Here is a 14,131-nt window from a genome sequence, read left to right as displayed (position 1 = left end):
AGATCGTGGAGTCCAACCTATCATCCGACACTATCTAACCAACTAACTTCACCTGCATTAAGTGCTTTTCACAGAATCACCAAGGTTGGAAGAGACCTCAAAGATCATCGAGTCCAACTTGTCATCACAGACCTCATGACTAAACCATGGCACCAAGTGCCACGTCCAATCCCCTCTTGAGCACCTCCAGGGATGGTGACTCCACCACCTCCCTGGGCAGCACATTCCAATGACGAACGACTCTCTCAGTGAAGAGCTTTCTCTTCACCTTGAGCCTAAACTTCCCCTGGTCCAGCCTGAGACTGTGTCAACAAATAGAAGGTTTTTTTAAGCAAATTTAATGTTCATCTTTTAATGTTCATCAAATTAATCTTCTTTTGGTTTTAAATTTAAGTGGCAGGGTGCTAAAAAATGCGAGTTTCCACATTTTGCAGAGTATATACAAACCTCCTAAGACTGAGCTCAGGGTGTTAGTGTCTCTTGTTTTAGTGCAGAACAGCACTTCCAGGAAGATTTGTATTTTCTATTTTGAGTGTAGCAACCATGGATACACTTAATCAAATTATCACAATGAAAATGTATTTTAGTCCTGTGTTTTGGAATTTAGTGGAAGTAGGAAGGGTAGTAATACTTTACCTTCAGCTTTCCAAGCATTTTGGATCCTGAAGGAGCTGACATCTCTGAGGAGGAGCTTTAGGGAAAAAGCTCAACAGAATTATTTCTGATAACCTGCTTGCAGAATCCAGCTGGTTAGGCCACACCTTGAGTACTGTGTCCAGTTCTGGGCCCCTCAGTTTAAGAAGAACATTGAGACTCTTGAATGTGTCCAGAGAAGGGCAATGAGGCTGGGGAGAGGCCTCGAGCACAAGCCCTATGAGGAGAGGCTGAGGGACCTGGGGTAGTTTAGCCTGGAAAAGAGGAGGCTCAGGGCAGACCTTATTGCTGTCTACAACTACCTGAAAGGAGGTTGTAGCCAGGAGGGGATTGGTCTCTTCTCCCAGGCAATCAGCACCAGAACAAGAGGACACAGTCCCAAACTGCACCAGGGGAAGTTTAGGCTCAAGGTGAGGAGAAAGTACTTCACAGTGAGAGTTGTTAGCCATTGGAATGTGCTGCCCAGGGAGGTGGTGGAGTCACCATCCCTGGAGGTGTTCAAAAAAGGATTGGACATGGCACATGAAGCCATGGTATAGTTAGTCATGAGGTCTTGGGTGACAGGTTAGACTTGATGATCTTTGAGGTCTCCTCCAACCTTATTGATTCTATGATTTTAAAATGAGTCTGCCCTTTTGAATTATTTTTTCTCTTGTGCAGGAGTTAAACGTGAGTCTGAAGAAGAGAAAGCCTTTGGCGACTTTGACATTGAGTCAAAAGATTCTCCTTACCGTACGCTAAATTTCACCTTTGAGCCATATGATTTCAGCAGGTTAGTGGAAGTGAATCGCTACAATGTTCTGAACAGCAAGGACACTCTCTTCAGAACCCTGAATTTGGCTCTGCAAAGGAGAAAGTTGAAGAGAATCATCGATATGTCCAATACATGAGCAGCTTCTATAGCTGAGGATACAGAGAGGCTGCAACATACAAAAGCTATTTGGCTCAAGACAGAAGTCTGGAAGCTAATAGCAAGGAACTGTTGTCTTGGGAAGGGAGTGGTACATGCCACACTGAAAATTCATTCTAGGGAACAGATGCTGCTATGAAAACTCCAGGGATGTACAGTGGATGCAACATGGATGTTACTTTGTCATGTAGGGAGGAATATCTAGCCACATATCTCATCTTGCAGTGGCTGATACCAGATAACTATGGAACAAAGAGTTCAAGCATCTGGAGGATAATCTTCAAAGCTCTGCTGAGTGGAGCACCTCTTTTTGTCAGAGGTGTGCTGGTGTTCAAGGAAGCACTGAATTCCTTCTGTACATTTATCCTTCTTGCTTGTTGAACCTCTCCCCTATGAACTTCGACAATTTATGTCATCTGCCAAGGAACCCCACAGAGTGTAAATGTGCACTGAGAGAGGAAATGTGTCCTTTTGCTTTCAACTTGCTACTGGCTGATGCCCATTTACTGTCAACACTGAACAGTCCTGACCTGATTTTCATTTGCTGTTCATAGCATCAAAGATCTCTGATATTTCCTTACTATTGGTCTCAAGAAGTGCAAGGGCTTTTAGTCTCTCAGAGGTTCAGTAGAGTGCTGTCATGGGTTCATATGTTAAACTATAACAAATACCTTATTTGGGTAACCATTTGTTTTTGAGGAGATAGTAGTTCTGGTTTTCTACTTTAGAATGGAGGACACATCATGGGATTGTGTTGCTTCTTCCTGTGGTTGGACTATCACAAGCTGATGAAATCTTAAACATTTTCAGTCTCAACTTTCTCTTTCTCTGTAAGAGGAAAGAAGGATCCTTTGAAAAGTCTATATTAGATACCTTTCCCTTGCACTTGGGCTTGTAATTCTGCCAGACCTTTGTTCAAGGAATTTTTTGGTGTGTTCACGTATTCTAGAAACCTCAGTATTCAAGATAGCACCTTATAAATCATAGAATCAATAAGGTTGGAAAAGACCTCAGAGATCATCAAGTCCAACCTATCATCCAACACCTCATGACTAACTATACCATGGCTTCATGTGCCATGTCCAGTCCTTTTTTGAACACCTCCAGAGATGGTGACTCCACCACCTCCCTGGGCATCACATCCCAATGGCCAAGAACTTTCTCTGTGAAGAACTTTCTCCTCACCTTGAGCCTGAACTTCCCCTGGTGCAGTTTGAGACTGTGTCCTCTTGTTCTGGTGCTGGTTGCCTGGGAGAAGAGACCAAACCCCACCTGTCTACAACCTCCCTTCAGGTAGTTGTAGAGAGCAATAAGGTCTCCCCTGAGCCTCCTCTTCTCCAGGCTAAACAATCCCAGCTCCCTCAGCTTCTCCTCATAGGGCTTGTGCTTGAGGCCTCTCCTCAGCCTCGTTGCCCTTCTCTGGACACATTCAAGTGTCTCAATGTCCTTCTTAAACTGAGGGGCCCAGAACTGGACACAATACTCATGGTGTGACCTAACCAGTGCTGATTACAGGGGCACAATGACTTCCCTGCTCCTGCTGGCTGCACTATTTCTGATGCAGCCCAGCATGCCATTTGCCTTCTTGGCCACCTGGGCACACTGCTGGCTCATGTTCATCCAGCTGTCAACCAGTACCCCCAGGTCCCTTTCTGCTTGGCTGCAGCCACTCTCTCCCCAGCCTGTAGCGCTGCATGGGGTGATTGTGACCAAAGTGCAGCACCTGTCACTTGGACTTGTTAAATGACAATGAATAAAATAGTGTCAGATACTGCTGTGCTGTGGGGTGGAACTGACCTAATTTTGCAGAAAGAACAGCGAAAAGTACTGAATTAAGCAGTTAGAAATCTCTAATACAAAGCGGGGGGTGGGGGGGATGGGGACAGACAGACACTGCTAACTTCTGTGGCTTTTGCATTGAACTGAGCATACTGATTCTGTATTTGAAAACTGGAGAGAGGAAAAATTGTCCTTTCTGACATGAAGAAATGGATTCTTGATCCATTTAAAAATCTTTCTCTTTTAATAAATATTGGTTTTGCTAATGTGCTTTTAACAAATCTTCTTGTGAACATTTGTTATATGTTTTTTTCCTTATTCCAATAAAAAGTAAGCAAGAGAGTCAATGTAATACTACATTGCTTCGTTTCTTTTATTGCATCAGAATATCCAACAGGGGGAAAGTGCCATACCAAGTCTTACCTCAGACTGGTGCTGCACTGTGAGACTTCTCTTTGAGGAAGAATGACTCAAACCTGATATTTTTTTTTTAGGTGTACGTCGAGGAGTGACTTCATCTGGGTGATTAACTTCCTTTAGCTGGGAGAACATATCTTATATGTCCTTGGCACTTATTTACTGTGGTTTTGCTGGTTTTATTTCAGCTTATCATTTTTCTTTGTAATTGGTGCAGCACAGCTACCTGCTTTGTAGGACTTGGACACCTGTTCGTATTTGATGCGTGAATTCTGTATATTTGTTCCACATGAGATTTTAAAGTATTCATGTTTCACCTGCATTTCAGTCTGCCACCATACCATGCCTTTGAATGTCTGTAGTAGGATGGTAATTTCTTTTGTTCCTTCTCAGTTGTTCCTGATGTGAATCTGAGGCAAACTGGATGGTTTGGTTTACTTCTGCTTTCTTCTTGTTGAGGTCCTCTTCTAACCAGAGATGCTTGGGCGTTGTAGAGATCCAGGTATTTAGATACCAGCATTTTGATGGGAAGATGGAATGTTTTTCTCCAAAACATGTATCTACCAAAATTTGTTAGGCATATAAAATAGAGTCTTTTAAGGCACAGCTTCTGGAGCATGTCCAGAAAAGGGCAACAAGGTTGGTGAGGGGCTTGGAGCACAAGCCCTATGAGGAGAGATTGAGGGAGCTGGGGTTGCTTAGTCTGGAGAGGAGGAGACTCAGGGGTGACCTTATTGCTCTCTACAACTACCTGAAGGGGGGTTGTAGTGAGGCAGAGGTTGGTCTCTTCTCCCAGGCAAACAGCACCAGAACAAGAGGGCACAGTCTCAGGCTGCGTCAGGGGAGGTTTAGGCTGGAGGTCAGGAGGAAGTTTTACACAGAGAGAGTGATTGCCCACTGGAATGGGCTGCCTGAGGAAGTGGTGGGGTCGCCGTCGCTGGGGGTGTTCAGGGCGAGGCTTGACAGGATGCTTGGTTCCATGGTTTAGTTGATTGGGTAGTGTTGGATGATAGGTTGGACACGATCTTGAAGGTCTCTTCCAACCTGGTTTATTCTATTCTATTCTATTCTATTCTATTCTATTCTATTCTATTCTATTCTATTCTATTCTATTCTATTCTTTGCAGGTTCTTTCACAGTGGCAAGACTTCTTTGTTGGAACAAGATACGGGGCCCTAATTGTTACTCACTGCTAAGATGCTTCTTGCTTTGTAGGAGAAATGTGGCTTGGGCTGTGCTAGTTCTTCCTGAAAGCTCAGCATGAATGATCTGTGTGAGTGGTATTTAAATGAACTTGGATTTACACACTTGAAGTAGCTTAATTTATGTGCTCTCCAGGACTGCTCTTTCCTCTCTTCCTGGGAAGAAGACGTTTTTGTAGCGTTCCATAAAATAATGTCTGAAGTAAGGAGAACAAGGAAAGAACAAGGAAGTAGTTACATGTTTATATGAAAAGCCATGATAAGCTTGGTGAAATATGGCAGGAAGTTAGTACTTAGAGGGTGGAGTAGTAAACTACAGCTTATTGTGTAGGAAATCACAGATGATGATTTTGCAGAAGAATAAGGCTTGGCAGCCATTCATAGGGTAATGAGCTTCCAAAGGTTAAGGGAGGAACAAAGGGATGATCTGGCTGGAAACATCACAGGTTAGTAAATACAGTTCATAGAATTTCTTCACACAGTCTTTAATAAGGGGGAAAAATAGCTTGATTGCAGAAAGCTATCTCTGAAAAATAGTGATGAGAGAGCTTGTGGGTGAAAATTAGAGGCCAAGGCAATAAAGGAAACCTTAGAGTTGGTGTTTGCTATAGGCCACCCAGTCATGGGGAGGGTGAGAAGATAACAGCAGAGTCACTTTCTAAAGAGCCTTAATGTGGAAGACCCCCTTTCACTGACAGAGCTGTCAGGGTGAAGAACTGAGGTTTTGATTGTTAGTAAGAATTGGAAGCTGTACCAGTGAATTGAATTGACTTGCCCTGGTATCACAATTGTCTTTCTTTGATGTCCCTATAGCTGAATCACTTTAATACAGTTTAAAAACACCCCACTTTTTGTTTTGGATTTGAACTAAATGGATTAGCCTGGTACTTCAGACTCCATCAGCTTTTATTAAGCTGTGTTCCATGGTTGCAAGTTTTTTGGGTTTGTGCTAAGAGCCCAACAACTGGTAGGAAGCAAAATGCTGATAGCTCCCTAGACTCTCTATAAGCAAAGGAAGCTTGTATTGTTTTCTCCATAAAATAAAACTATTGCAGGAGCTGAAGCAGGGCACAGTTGCCCAACATTAATTCTCAGGGAAGAAGTACTTTTATTGCTGTATAAAAACAGAAAACCATGCGCAGTGGTAGATGACCAGGGACCTGGAGGATGAGATTGTACTCAGACCACTTCTAAGCCTTCCTATATTGTATTGTACATTTAGGAAATGAGAAATGTTTCACCACACCAGTTTCTTTGTGGTCTTGCTTCTCAGACAGTGTTCCTATTATTGATGGGCTGCTTGGTGCCATGGTTTAGTTGATCAGATGGTGTTGGATCATGGGTTGGACGTGATGATCTTGATGGTCTCTTCCAACCTGGTCTGGTCTGATCTATTCTATTCATATTTCTAGCCTCCACTGGGGTAGGTGGGCTTTGAAATTAAGTCATTGGAACTTTGGACATTGGCTTGGGCATCTGCAATTCTAGACCTTCTAGACCTAAATCCTTCATAGTGGCAGAGAGAATGATGTTTTACTGTAGGCAAGTCTCCCCTTGCTGCAAAGTTTGTTCAAGAATTTAAATGAATGTTTATTCCACTACTTCAGCTGTGCTGTAACACAGAAGTTAAACTACAAGCCTTGTCGCTCCAGCATTATTTTGTTCAAATGGCCAGTAGGACACTGCAGGCTTTCTGGTGGCTCGAAGACAACACTTGTTCTTCTCTCAGTCTCCTTCAGCTTTGTCCTGTTTAAGAATTCTAGCCACTGTAAATTGGTGTATGTGCTTCTGCTGCAGCTTGATGAGCCTTGAGAGAATCTGCTGCAGCTGTGAGGGTAATCTCAGGAGTGCTCTCTTTATAATCAGCTGGGTGTGGATTTTTGGTGAAGCTATTGCATTCTGAATGAAGGTGAGGAAACTGACTGCGACTTTGTTATCTAGTAATAGACTAGGGCAGTTTCACTTTCCTCCCCACTCCTCTTAGAGGCAAGATACTCTTGGTGCAACAGGTTGAGACATGGTGGGAAGCAAAATGTGGATGAAAACCCCAATGTCTTCTGTGTCTGTCACCAATAGATGGCTGGAGCAAATGTAAAAACGTATTTGGATAGTTGCTGTCTGGAAAATCCAATTGCCCCTGAGAACTGTATATTGAGGTCACCCCTGTATGTCTCTGAAGAGGAAAAAAAAATCTAAGAACTGGATGTGGAATTTTTCTTGGGTGAAAGGTGAGGAGCTTGCCAAGTCCCATTGAATGTAAATTTAGTTATGATTTATCTTCTTGCAATCCAAGGCAGTACTATTAAGCTTGCTTGCTGTCCAAAGGAGTGTGGTCATGCATAGCCGTCTGCTGCTCCCTCTCAAGTGTAAAAATATAATTGAAGTGCTGGTGTGAGCAATTGTGGTTCTTGTTGTCTAAGGAGCAAAGTACTGCACTTGAAAATGTCTCTTTACCTGTTCTAATATTTCTGTAGCATATATCTAACAAGTCTTCCACTTCTGACTCTTCTGGTGAAACAGCAACAGAGCATGGTGAAGTTGTGCAAAACCATGAGGTTCCTCTTCTGAGCCATAAAACCATTGTTTATACAAAGGAACATTAACTCTTTCTCGGTGAGACTATAGCTTCTGATCCTGCATTTCCCAAATATCAGTCTGGGGAACAAGGGGAAAGATCACAGCAATGGTCTCAGATCTCACTTCTGTTGACCCTTCATTTTCACAGCATAGATGATTCACAGCACAGATGTTTCACATCACCACTGATGTTCTGGTGATGAAACTTTGTGCTGAAAGTGACTGGATTGTACAGTCTGTGCTTTAGCACTCACACACGTACCTGCACACTCCTTCACACCCATCACATTTTTCAGAAGCATTGAAGGGTGACAGTGCCTTCTTACATGACAGTGCAATCACTCTCCATCCACTCCTCAACAGGACTTTGTCTGCTGTAATTATAATCTTAAAATACCATAAGATGTTGAGCTACAGGAAAAGTAACTTCATTAAGCTGGTGCATTAGTAGGCTGCTGTATGTAGTGGACATCTCATAAAATGATATTTATTACTATCCTCTTTTCTGCAAATGTTTGAGCAAGTATCTCTGAAATGAACTATCTGACAGAAAGACCTTTCAATTTCAGGGCAAAATGTGTCCTGGGTTAACACAGCTTGGTCTCACAGGCCCCAGTCTCCTCAAACAGGAGAGAAAGTAGTGCTAAAATGCCCCTGGGTTGAGATAAGGAATTTACTGAGATAATACAATGTATAATTAGCTTAGCCTGTTTGCAGTGAAGCATAGCAAAATGCAGAAGTGGCAGGAGAAGCTGTTGACCTTCCTCTTGACCCCCATCCTGCCCAGTGGGAAAGACCAATACCCCAAACCTGGAAAGAGGAAGCAGCCACCAGAACTGGAAGCCTCTCATGTTACAATCCGAACTTCAAGCCCCATGATACTTTGCTCCCAACAGTACTTTCATTTTGAAGCTGGCGTGAGGGCAGCAGAGTGTTGAATACACACCAGGAGATTCTAGATGGCATGGGTTGAGTTGAATTTGAGTTATTAATACATGAGAAACCTGGGAAACATTCTGATATTAACAATAAGCTTTGTAAATTGCTAACTTCAAGCTTTGTCACATACTTCTCTTCCTCACTGTAGTGTTGTGGGTGTGTAATCATGACTTTGACTATTGCAACTTCATCCAGGGTTGCAGTTAAGCTCAGCAGTGCTATTGGTGTGTGAGGGTTTTGGTGGTTGTTGTTGTGTTGGGTTGGTTTTGTTTGGTGGGGGGTTTTTTTAATGATTGTTTTGGTTGTTTGTGAACTGGTTATTGACCATCACAGTTAAGTCAGCTGAGGTTTGCTAAAAGTTGTTCTACACATTGGCCACAACAACCCCAGGCAGTGCTACAGGCTGGGGTCAGAGTGGCTGGAGAGTGGCCAGGCAGAAAGATGACGTGGGGGTACTGGTTGATAGAAGGCTGAACATGAGCCTGCAGTGTGCCCAGGTGGCCAAGAAAGCCAATGGCATCCTGGCCTGGATCAGGAATAGTGTGGCCAGCAGGAGCAGGGAAGTCATTGTGCCCCCATACTCAGCACTGGTCAGGTCACACCTTGAGTCCTGTGTCCAGTTCTGGGCCCCTCAGTTTAGGAAAGATGTTGAGTTGCTGGAATGTGTCCAGAGAAAGCTGCTGAGGGGTTTGGAGCACAAGCCCTGTGAGGAGAGACTGAGGGAGTAGGGGTTGCTTAGCCTGGAGAAGAGGAGGCTCAGGGGAGACCACCTTGCTCTCTACAACTACCTGAAGGGAGGTTGTAGACAGATGGGGGTTGGTCTCTTCTCCCAGGCAAGCAGCACCAGAACAAGAGGACACAGTCTCAAGCTGCACCAGGGGAGGTTCAGGCTGGATGTTAGGAAGAAGTTCTTCATAGAAAGTGTGATTTGCTGTTGGAATGTGCTGCCCAGGGAGGTGGTGAAGTCACCATCACTGGAGGTGTTTAGGAAGAGAGTGGATGGAGTTCTTGGTGCCATGTTTTAGCTGATTAGATGGTGTTGGATGATAAGTTGGACTCAATGTTCTCAACAGTCTTTTGCACCCTGGTCTGGTCTGGTCTGGTCTGGTCTATTCTATTCTATTCTATTCTATTCTATTCTATTCTATTCTATTCTATTCTATTCTATTCTATTCTAATTTGTATGATATCCTATAAACCAGAAACTGTGATGAGAATTCCACAAAACCTGTGATTAGTTCCTCATGTAGTTTCATCCAAGAGTGTTGATGTAAATATCAGGCTGAGTTTGCCTTAAGGGTAAACATGGAGAGTTGAAAAGCTCAATTAACTAAGTGTGATAACTCAGAGGAGAGAACAAAAGCTGCTCATAAAATTGTGGATGCAAATTCAAATCCTTTTCTCTTAAAAAGAAAAAAGTATTGCAATATCATGGGTAATTAAATTTTCCATGCAACCTACAGCTTCAAAAACAAACCAAAAACATCATTATGTAACCCCAATTGGGAAACAAAAGTACCTTTATAAAAGGCTAATTATGGTTACTGGCTATGCCAAACCTTGACACCACAAATAGTTCCTTCTGCTTTGTGGAAATTAAAGCAGGTTTCTGCAGCATTGCTGTGAGGTTAACCAGTCTCTGTACCTTTGCAGTACATCCCTTTCTGCACAAGTTAGCCTGCATTTTGCAATGACTTGTTCTAGAAAAGCATAGAATAGATTAGAAAAAATCAGGTTGGAAGAGACCTTCAAGATCACCGTGTCCAACCTATCATCCAACACCACCTAATCACCTAAACCTTGCAACCAAGCACCTTATCGAGTCTCCTCCTGAACACCTCCAGTGATGGCAATGACATCTAGATATCTACATTCATCACTCTGTTGTGAAATACGACAAGTGTAAGCCTGTTTTGTCTGCAAAATTCACCTTTGCCTTTACTGGGAATCCATTAGTGGCATGTGCATGATGAAAAGGAAAAGATTGCACCATAGGTTCATTTAAAATGTGCCATTTAAGCAGTGTGCCAGGGAGAAATGAGGGGGTGTGTGCGTGTGTTTGGAAATCACAGAAACAGGTACTCTTTGTTGAACTGATGCCAGATGGCACATGTCTGTGGTTACCTGCAGAGCTCCCTGTGCTGCAGAGTTCACAGGACACATCAAGTCATGGGATTTAGCTCCATTCAATTAGCAGCTAATTCAGGTTTTTGCTCAGTTTTACTGTGTATTTATTATCTGACAGTTATTCTCTTATTCTCTGGTCAGGTGTTGGTGGCAAAATCCCCTACCTCTCAACTGTCAGAACCAGGTATCTCTTGCTGATTGAAATGCAATTATTCTGGAGGCACAATTGTGTTTTTCTTTCATAGATGTGTGTGTTTGCTTTCATAGGGTGTGTGTTTTCGGTGGCATCCTGTTCCAATGCTTGACAACTATTCAGTGAAGTGTTTCTTAATGTCAGTCTAAACCTCCCTTGGTGCAACTTGAGGCCATTTCCTCTAGTCCTATTGCTTGTTAATTGGGAGAATAGACCATCCCTCTCTTTGCTACATCTCCTTTCAGGTAGTTGTAGAGAGCAATAAAGTTTCCCTACAGTCTCCTTTTCTCCCAGCTAAACAAGCGCAATTTCCTCTGGCACTCCTCATAAGACTTGTTCTTCAGACCCTTCACCAGCTTCATTCTCCTTCCCTGACCCACTTCAGCACCTTTGTGTCATTCCTGAGAGAGGAGCCCAGAACTGAATACAGCATTCAATGTGTGGCCTCACCAGTGCTCGAGTGCCAGCAAACCATCTTCTCCCTATTCCTGGCCTCCCTCTTTATGGTACTGCCCAGGATGCTGTTGGCCTTTTTCACCACCTGGGGGCGCTGCTGGCTGCGCATGAATCAGTGTCCAGCCAAAGTACATGAGTAGTTAGGTCATTGTTAGTGGACTTCTATACATTCATAGGTTCATAGAATCATCTCGATGCAATCACCCTGCCATGGGTGGGGGCATCTTCTACTAGACAAGTTTGCTCAAGGCCTCATCCAGCCTGGTCTTGAACACCATCAGGAAGGGGACATCTGTGACCTCCCTGGGCAACCTGTTCCAGTGTCTCACCACCATCATAATAAATACTTCATAAATCCTTCATTGCTGCTGCTGCACAACTTCTAGATGCCCTCCTTTGCTGTACTGTGCACAAATGTTTTCCAAAATAAAAACAGAGGAAGGAAGGAAGGAAGGAAGGAAGCTTCTAGTAGTAGGTAACTAAAGTTCATCATAGTGTAGGGTGATAATCACAGTCACCAGAGAGAGTGGGGCACTGCTGAAGAACAGTTCATCCCTTAGGCTCTGCCAGAGAATGTTTTAGCCTTTCTTTGTATTAACTAGTGAGGGTGACTCAGCTGCAATTATAAACTCATACTCAATATTTCCTTCGGCCCTCCTGTGTCTTTGTAGGAAAAGCCCACAGCTGTAGTCAGTAAAGTAACAAAAGTGAGTGTCAGTAAAGAAGTGACACTCAAGCACTGAAGGTATCTTGAGGCCTTGTCTTCTTTTCTTTTAGGAATATGATAAATTTCAGTGCCTTGTGGCTGTTAGCCCACATACACAGTCACACAGTTAACTGGTAGTGTAGATCCCACTTCACAGCCTTTAGTGTGGGACCACTCTGTCTTCTATGAGTTAATGATAAGTAGGTGATGTCTTCTGATCTGGGCTGAAGATGCAGGTGGATCCTGGGTGCTGTGATTTAGCATGCCCTCAGACATAAACGGGGTGACTCCCAACAGACCTGTTTGAGAGAAAGGTATTCTTGGGTAATTCAATCCTTGGGAGCTCTCCTCAGCAATAGCACAAATTGTGCATCTGTTGTCATTGCCACCTGTGTCAATTCACCTCAGGTTGTGTTGAAGTATTAATGAAATAACCTGAGAAAATTGACGCAACTAACTTGTAAAGAAGGCCCAAATTGTCAGTATGAGTGTTCATATTTTTTTTCCCCTGGTTGTACTGGTTGGATGATAGGTTGGACTTGATCTCAGAGGTCTTTTCCAACCTGGTTCGGTTCTATTCTATTCTATTCTACTGAATTGTGTTAGAAAAGAGCTTTAATTCTGACAGGATATGATCACACTTGTGCAACTTACGTGCAACAGACAATATTAAATCAAACAGGTTATTCATTACTGTCCCACAAGAATGTTGCTTCCTGTGGTCTCTGTATTATCAAAGCAGGAAATGCAGCACAATTACAGAATCAGAGAATGTTAGGGGTTGGAAGGGACCTCAAAGATCATCTGGTCCAACCCCCCTGCCAGAGCAGGATCACATAGAGCAGATCACACTGGAACTCATGCAGGCGTGTTGTGAATATCTCCAGAGAAGGAGACTCCACAACCCCTCTGGGCAGCCTGTTCCAGTGTTCCATCACCCTCACAGTGATTTTAAGAGATCAAATCCAAAGATTTTACACATCTTTTGCTAATGTTGGTATGCAATTTACTATTATATATATTAACTTTCAGCATATGGAATAGAATAGAATAGAATTGACCAGGTTGGAAGAGACCTTCAAGATCATCGCATCCAACCTATCATCCAACACCACCTAATCAAGTAAACCATGCAACTAAGCACCCTATCAAGTCTCCACACATGTAGCCTTTCTGAATGCAAATATCCTGACCCCAGGATTTTGTAGGCAAAATTCAAGAAAACACAACCTTTGAGAAAAACAAAAGAAACTAAGTTACTTGGCAGCGAAATCAAACGTTTAAACAGATAACTTTGTGGAGGCTCAAAGTGAACATGCAGCTAGTTGTAAATTAAAGGTCAACACCAAGAACTATCTGAGAAGTAAAACTGAAATTCAGCAAAAGCAATAATAAGTCTCTAAAGGTTGCTAACTTGGCAAGTGTTTTAACATTCAAAGGGAAAGGGACTCTTGTTCTTCATTTCACCCAAATGCTTTAAACAGATGCTTTGAAAAATTGCCATGGAGACTTAATTCTGTATGGATTTCAATCACTATCACTTCATGTTTTGTAAAAATCTAGGTCAGAAAGGAACTATGAGTGATTGAGTTTTAGGATGTTTTATTTGTGTCATGTAAATTAAGCCTGATATTTAAGGATGGTGATCAGCAGCTTTTGATTATGGGCTCATTAAGTACAAAATAATTAGTACTTTTAGATATAGAGTTGGACCTTGTGGCTGCATTAGTGTATCAAGCTCAGACTGAGGGGTCTCTGACTCTTTATCACAGCAGCTTTCTGTCAGAAGTTAGCAGTAGTTAGCAGTTTTGCAAGGCTTGTGAACCAGATTGTGAGGGCTTTTCCCCCTGTGCCTTATCTTAGATGTCAAATAGCTGTAAAAACCCTGCAAGAATTTGGAGGTACCCCTGATAATCAGTCTCGGATTTCTTGGAGATGAAAGTGATTCTGGGTTTGTGTCAAGAGTGATCTAGGAGCTTGGTGGCAAATGGGAGTCTCCAGCTTTTGCAGCTGGAGGCTGCAGAGCCTGTGCTGGTGCTGCTGCAAATGATCTGTTCCTCTGCCACTTCAGACACCCTTTGTACAAGTTATGTGGCCCAGTCTAAGTGTCTGTGTGCTTCCAGGTCTCATACTACCTTAAATTAGCAGTGCTGAAAGCTTCTGCTGTTATA

The 14,131-nt window shown here is 43.0% G+C and overlaps 1 protein-coding gene across 1 annotated transcript in view; it reads left to right on the top strand.

The window, feature by feature from the left end:
• PLA2G4F (phospholipase A2 group IVF) overlaps positions 1 to 1,588 on the top strand; it is a 29,945-nt gene extending 28,357 nt beyond the window's left edge. The window contains exon 20 of the mRNA XM_009898963.2: positions 1,315 to 1,588. Within this exon, the coding sequence (XP_009897265.2) occupies positions 1,315 to 1,544 (230 nt within the window). The 3' untranslated portion in view covers positions 1,545 to 1,588. The remainder of the gene's footprint in view (positions 1 to 1,314) is intronic.
• The last annotated feature ends 12,543 nt before the right edge of the window (positions 1,589 to 14,131 follow it).

This window comes from Dryobates pubescens, chromosome 5 (assembly GCF_014839835.1).
Source record: "Dryobates pubescens isolate bDryPub1 chromosome 5, bDryPub1.pri, whole genome shotgun sequence".
Lineage (NCBI taxonomy): Eukaryota > Metazoa > Chordata > Aves > Piciformes > Picidae > Dryobates > Dryobates pubescens.
This window is presented reverse-complemented; position numbering and strand designations above follow the sequence as displayed.